Source organism: Babylonia areolata, chromosome 32 (genome assembly GCF_041734735.1).
Source record: "Babylonia areolata isolate BAREFJ2019XMU chromosome 32, ASM4173473v1, whole genome shotgun sequence".
NCBI lineage: Eukaryota > Metazoa > Mollusca > Gastropoda > Neogastropoda > Buccinidae > Babylonia > Babylonia areolata.
In genome coordinates, this window is record NC_134907.1 from 2,156,010 (window position 1) to 2,163,509 (window position 7,500).

At 43.1% G+C, this 7,500-nt stretch overlaps 1 protein-coding gene across 6 annotated transcripts in view; it reads left to right on the forward strand.

Annotated features, from left to right (window-relative positions):
- The window catches only part of LOC143276535 (uncharacterized), a 43,142-nt gene that overhangs the window by 30,476 nt on the left and 5,166 nt on the right, over positions 1-7,500 (forward strand). For 2 of the 6 annotated variants that reach the window (XM_076581086.1, XM_076581088.1), the window contains exons 12-16: positions 757-943; positions 3,363-3,404; positions 3,753-3,794; positions 4,715-4,756; positions 7,444-7,485. In XM_076581086.1, coding sequence (XP_076437201.1) covers positions 757-943; positions 3,363-3,404; positions 3,753-3,794; positions 4,715-4,756; positions 7,444-7,485 — 355 coding nt within the window. Of the gene's footprint in view, positions 1-756; positions 944-3,362; positions 3,405-3,752; positions 3,795-4,714; positions 4,757-6,045; positions 6,088-6,455; positions 6,498-7,443; positions 7,486-7,500 lie in introns of all 6 variants that reach the window. The other 4 variants (XM_076581085.1, XM_076581089.1, XM_076581087.1 and 1 more) reach the window with 4 other exon arrangements.

The window sequence follows — 7,500 nt, forward strand, 5'->3', positions numbered from 1 at the left end:
CCCACATTTTTATATTAGTCTACTTCTTTGATTATTTTTACGCCTAGGAAAAGTGGTCTGAATTTATGTTTCATCCTTTGTCTCTTTTTTGTCCTGCAGACACATACATACATTTAGTTTTCTGTGCATTTAAGAATATGTGATTGAATTGTGTCCAATCACTAAGTCTCTCAATATTGTCTTGAAATTCATCTGTGAGTTTTCATTTACGAAATTTCACATTTACATTTCATGAAACAAGGCAAGTCGTTAACATAAATATAAAATAAAATTGGCCCTAAGATGGATCCCTGTGGCACTCCATGTTTGATTGATTCAACTTTGAAGTTTCGTCATTTACTGTTCCTAATTTTTTTCTTGTCGGAAAGAAAAGAATTTATAAAATGAATAAAATCCAGTGTTTAATCATAAACTTCTAATTTACGTAATAACAACTAATGACTAATTACATCAAAGGCTTTTTCAAAATCTATGGAAAGAAGACATGTGAAATTATTTTCATAATGTCATGCAAAATACTGTCAGTAAGGTACATGTATGAGAACAATATGGCAAGAATGGTTTTCATAAAAGCCTGACTGATCTTCGTGGATTAGTACGTTATTGACAAGATAAGTACATAAGGCTCTTTGCAAGCAAGCAAGCAAGCAAGCAAGCGCGCGTGTGTGTGTGTGTGTGTGTGTGTGTGTGTGTGTGTGTGTGTGAGTTCTGGCATGCATGTGTTTATATCTACTTACACATACGTGTCCCTTGCAGTCGTCCCGGGACCATGTGAGCACAGGGACCCTGACGAAGACAGAGCAGACGACAGACGGTCAGCTGTTCTACAGAGGTGTTTGTCGTCTTCCGCCATCACCATTACCTGTGACACCGGGACTCTACAACTACACTGTGGACATTCTGCCTGGGTCTGGAAACTGGGGTGTCGGCGCCATCATTATAAGTACGTCTCTCTGTCTGTCTGTCTCTGTTTCTGTCTGCCTGTCTGCCTCTATCTCTTTCCACACACACACACACACACACACACACACATATATATATATATATATATATATATATATATATCGGGTGTCCCAAAAAAAGTGAACCGCTTTTTGACAAGTATTTTCTCTGTGATGCAGAAACCGAATTCATTGAAAATGTTCACAAAGTAACCTTTGGTATCATAAACATGTCTACAAAATATCTAAAAGTTCGGACGCAAATTATGCGAGTATTGTCTCCTTTCTCCTTGAAACAGTTTTCAATGGTAACCTTGTCACTTTCACTCAAAGGCATGGTTGATCCTTCCAAACTGAAACTTTGGACAGAAGTGATTTTGGATACAGACGACACTAAAAAACAATCAATAGACTTGACACCCAGACAGGCTTTTTTTAGACTGACACTGATTGACAGATGCCAACACCTGGCAACTGGCATGAACATGATGACGGTCACATTGCACAGCTCTGATATTGGATTTTGTGACATGCTGTTTTGAATTTGATAATACTCGCATAATTTGCGTCCTAACTTTTTAGATATTTTGTAGACTTGTTGAAGATACCCTCAGGTAACTGTGTGAAAAATTTCAGTGAAATCGGTTTATCTATCACTGAGAAAATACTTGTCAAAAAGCGGTTCACTTTTTGTATCTGTCTCTTTCTCCCCCCCCCCTCCCCCCTCTGTTTCTATCTTATATGTATCTGTATCTCTCTCTTTTATACATCTGCCAATATATACTCATCCACAAAAGAAATACGATCTTTCGTTTTCGTTTAATTCAGTTGGGTTTTTTTTTCTCAAGGCCTGACTAACCGCGTTGGGTTACGCTACTGGTCAGGCATCTACTTGGCAGATGTGGTGTAGCGTATATGGATTTGACCGAACGCAGTGGCGCCTCCTTGAGAAACTGATACTGATACTCAGTTGGTTTAAACACATTCCATTTTTTCGTCATTAAATCACAATAACATTCAAATCCACTGCCACATAGTGGCACACAGGTAGACTTTCAGAATGGGCAGTCACCAACAAGTTTCTCGGAAGTTGGCTACAGGGCAGATCAGTGAGGAGTGTGTCCACCATTGGCATCAACAACGTCCTGAACCTGCCAGGCATCAAGCACACCCAGTGGAGTGTGTCCACCATTGGCATCAACAACGTCCTGAACCTGCCAGGCATCAACAACGTCCTGAACCCTGCCAGGCATCAAGCACACCCAATGAAGTGTGTCCACCATTGGTATCAACAACGTCCTGAACCTGCCAGGCATCAAGCACACCCAGTGAAGTGTGTCCATCATTGGCATCAACAACGTCCTGAACCTGCCAGGCATCAAGCACACCCAATGCAGTGTGTCCACCATTGGCATCAACAACGTCCTGAACCTGCCAGGCATCAAGCACACCCAGTGGAGTGTGTCCACCATTGGCATCAACAACGTCCTGAACCTGCCAGGCATCAACATCATCCTGAACCCTGCCAGGCATCAAGCACACCCAGTGGAGTGTGTCCATCATTGGCATCAACAACGTCCTGAACCTGCCAGGCATCAACAACGTCCTGAACCATGTCAGGCATCAACAACGTCCTGAACCTGCCAGGCATCAACAACGTCCTGAACCTGCCAGGCATCAAGCACACCCAATGGAGTGTGTCCACCACTGGCATCAACAACGTCCTGAACCTGCCAGGCATCAACAACGTCCTGAACCCTGCCAGGCATCAAGCACACCCAATGAAGTGTGTCCACCATTGGTATCAACAACGTCCTGACCCTGCCAGGCATCATCAACGTCCTGAACCTGCCAGGCATCAAGCACACCCAGTGGAGTGTGTCCACCATTGGCATCAACAACGTCCTGAACCCTGCCAGGCATCAACAACGTCCTGAACCCTGCCAGGCATCAACAACGTCCTGAACCTGCCAGGCATCAACAACATCCTGAACCCTGCCAGGCATCAAGCACACCCAATGGTGACTGCTGCACTGGGAACGTTGTTCTAAGTGTAAACAAGTCACTGACCCAGTTCTGTGCTTACTGATGGAAAGACAGGTTTTATTTTCTTGCTGAAGTGCCAAGTGTACGTTTCTGGTCATTATTAAATCGTATTTTGTTATTTCGAGCACCTCAGAAAAGAAAAATCGCGTTTCTTTTGTAAATAGGGTATATATATATATATATATATATATATATATATATGTGTGTGTGTGTGTGTGTGTGTGTGTGTGCGCGCGTGTGTGTGTGTGTGTGTGTGTGTGTGTGTGTGAGAGAGAGAGAGCGAGCACGCACGCACATACACATACCATGAAGACCTAACCATTCAGATTTTTCTATTTTTAACGATATAAAAGGAATCACATCGTCCTCTTTCAGAATCCTCTACGTCAGCATCAGCGACTTCAGCCTCCACAGCAGGTATGTGCTGAACTCTGGATTTTGATTCTGGCATTGAATAACGGTTTTACCCACTTATCTTTCTTTCTGTTTTAAGAGACCAGGTGGATGCTTATCTGAACGGACGTTAAGGCCAGTTGTTTGGCTTAAATACCTCTTTCAGTCCGTAAACAGCTATTAACTGAATAACAGGATGAAAGTGTTGAAAAAGAAAGACCTTTCGCTCACGTATGAGTTTACACACAATCTAAATCTATGTATACCCCCCCCCTCCCCCGGCTCCCCAACCCCACCCCCTCACACACACACCAGAAGGTCTAACCATTCAGATTTTTCTCTTACTAACAGAATCACATCGTCCTTTTTCAGAATCCTCAACGTCTGCATCAACTACTCCAAGCTCCACAGCAGGTATGTGCTGATTTCTGTATTTTGATGCTGGCATTCAGTAAAGATTTCATCGGCCTTCTTCTACTGCTTCTTCTTCTTTGTTCGTGGGCTGCAACTCCCACGTTCACTCGTCCGTACACGAGTGGGCTTTTACGTGTATGACCGTTTTTGTTTTGTTTTTTGTTTTTTTACCCCGCAATATAGGCAGTCATACTCCGTTTTCGGGGGTGTGCATGTTGGGTATGTTCTTGTTTCCATAACCCACCGAATGATGACATGGATTACAGGATCATTAACATGCGTACATTATCTTTTGTTTGAGTATACACACGAAGAGGGTTCAGGTACTAAGCAGGTCTGCATATATGTTGACCTGAGAGATCGGAAAAATCTCCACCCTTTACCCTCCAATGCGCCGTCACCGAGATTCGAACCCAGGACCCTTAGATTAAAACTCCAACGCTTTAGCCACTCGGCTATTGCGCCTGTCATCCGCTTATCCATTTTTAATGTTTAAAGAGAAGAAGAAGGGGCTTCTCTTGACAGAAGTTAAGACCAGTTGTTTGGCTAAAGTATCATAGTATTTTGATACAGGCATTCAATAAGGTTTCATCCACATCCATTCTTTTTGTTTTATGAGACGAGGATACTTCTTTCTGAAGGGTAAGTCCACTTCTTTGGCTTGAACACCACTTGATATCACTAAATCACTATATATCACCACAGTCATTAACTTGCTACAAATCAAATAACAGGATAAAAGTGCTCACAACACGCGAGTTATGTGAATCCATGTGAAAGCGCTGTTAGAGAGAGAGAGAGAGAGAGAGAGAGAGAGAGAGAGAGCATGCACGCACGCGCATACACATACCAGGAAGACCTAACCATTCAGATTTTTCTGTTACTAACGATATAAAAGGAATCACATCGTCCTCTTTCAGAATCCTCTACGTCAGCATCAACGACTCCAGCCTCCACACCAGGTATGTGCTGACCTCTGTATTTTGATTCTGGCATTGAATAACGGTTTTACCCACTTATCTTTCTTTCTGTTTTAAGAGACCAGGCGGATGATTATCTGAATGGACGTTAAGGCCAGTTGTTTGGCTTAAATAACACTTTCAGTCCGTAAACAGCTATTAACTGAATAACAGGATGAAAGTGTTGAAAACGGACGACCTCTCGCTCACGTATGAGTTTACACACAATCTAAATCTATGTATAGGCCCCCCACCCCCTCACACACACACCTGAATGTCTAACCATTCAGATTTTTCTCTTACTAACAGAATCACATCGTCCTCTTTCAGAACCGCCCACGTCTGCATCAACGACTCCAACCTCCACACCAGGTATGTACTGATTTCTACATTTTGATGCTGGCATTCAGTAAAGATTTCATCCACTTATCCTTCTACTTCTTCGTTCCTGGGTTGCAACTCTCCCACGTTCACTCTTATGTACATGAGTGGGCTTTTACGTGTATGACCGTTTTTTGTTTTTTTTTACCCCGCCATGTAGGCAGTCATACTCCGTTTTCGGGGGGGTGCATCTTGGGTATGTTCTTGTTTCCATAACCCACCGAATTATGACATGGATTACAGGATCTTTAACGTGTGTACATGATCTTTTGCTTGCGTATGCACACGAAGAGGGTTCAGGCACTAAGCAGGTCTGCACATATGTTGACCTGGGAGATCGGAAAAATCTCCACCCTTTACCCACCAATACGCCGTCACCGAGATTCGAACCCGGGACCCATAGATTGAAAGACCAACGCTTTGACCACTTGACTATTAATATTGCGCCTGTCATCCGCTTATCCATTTTTAACGTTTAAAGAGAAGAAGAAGGGGCTTCTCTTGACAGAAGTAAAGACCAGTTGTTTGGCTAAAGTATCATAGTATTTTGATACAGGCGTTCAATAAGGTTTCATCTACATCCATTCTTTTAATTTTATGAGACGAGGATACTTCTTTTTGGAGGGTAAGTCCAGTTCTTTGGCTTGAACACCACTTGATATCACCACATCACTATATATCACCACAGTCATTAACTTACTACAAACCGAGTAACAGGATAAAAGTGCTCACAACGCACGAGTTATGTGAATCCATGTAAAAGCCCTGTGTGTGTGAGAGAGATAGAGAGAAAGAGACAGAAAGAGAGAGAGAGAGCGAGCACGCACGCACATACACATACCATGAAGACCTAACCATTCAGATTTTTCTGTTACTAACGATATAAAAGGAATCACATCGTCCTCTTTCAGAATCCTCTACGTCAGCATCAGCGACTCCAGCCTCCACACCAGGTATGTGCTGACCTCTGGATTTTGATTCTGGCATTGAATAACGGTTTTACCCACTTATCTTTCTTTCTGTTTTAAGAGACCAGGTGGATGTTTATCTGAACGGACGTTAAGGCCAGTTGTTTGGCTTAAATAACACTTTCAGTCCGTAAACAGCTATTAACTGAATAACAGGATGAAAGTGGTGAAAACGAACGACATTTCGCTCACGTATGAGTTTACACACAATCTAAATCTATGTATACCCCCCCCCCCCACACACACACACACACACACCCCGGCCCCCCACCCCCACCCCCTCACACACACACCAGAAGGTCTAACCATTCAGATTTTTCTCTTACTAACAGAATCACATCATCCTTTTTCAGAACCGCCCACGTCTGCATCAACGACTCCAAGCTCCACACCAGGTATGTGCTGACCTCTGGATTTTGATGCTGGCATTCAGTAAAGATTTCATCCACTTATCCTTCTTCTACTTATTCTTCTTCGTTCCTGGGCTGCAACTCCCACGTTCACTCTTATGTACATGAGTGGGCTTTTACGTGTATGACCGTTTTTTGTTTTTTTTTACCCCGCCATGTAGGCAGTCATACTCCGTTTTCGGGGGGGTGCATCTTGGGTATGTTCTTGTTTCCATAACCCACCGAATTATGACATGGATTACAGGATCTTTAACGTGTGTACATGATCTTTTGCTTGCGTATGCACACGAAGAGGGTTCAGGCACTAAGCAGGTCTGCACATATGTTGACCTGGGAGATCGGAAAAATCTCCACCCTTTACCCACCAATGCGCCGTCACCGAGATTCGAACCCAGGACCCTTAGATTAAAACTCCAACGCTTTAACCACTCGGCTATTGCGCCTGTCATCCGCTTATCCATTTTTAATGTTTAAAGAGAAGAAGAAGGGGCTTCTCTTGACAGAAGTTAAGACCAGTTGTTTGGCTAAAGTATCATAGTATTTTGATACAGGCGTTCAATAAGGTTTCATCCACATCCATTCTTTTTGTTTTATGAGACGAGGATACTTCTTTCTGGAGGGTAAGTCCACTTCTTTGGCTTAAACACCACTTGACATCACCACATATCACTCACAGTCATCAACTTGCTGCAAACCGAGTAACAGAATAAAAGTGCTCACAACGCACGAGTTTTGTGAATCCATGTAAAAGCCCTGTCTGTGTGTGTGTGTGTGTGTGTGTGTGTGTGTGTGTGTGTGTGTGATAGATAGAGAGAGACAGAAAGAGAGAGAGAGAGAGAGCACACACGCACATACACATACCAGGAAGACCTAACCATTCAGATTTTTCTGTTACTAACGATATAAAAGGAATCACATCGTCCTCTTTCAGAATCCTCTACGTCAGCATCAACGACTCCAGCCTCCTCACCAGGTATGTGCTGACTTC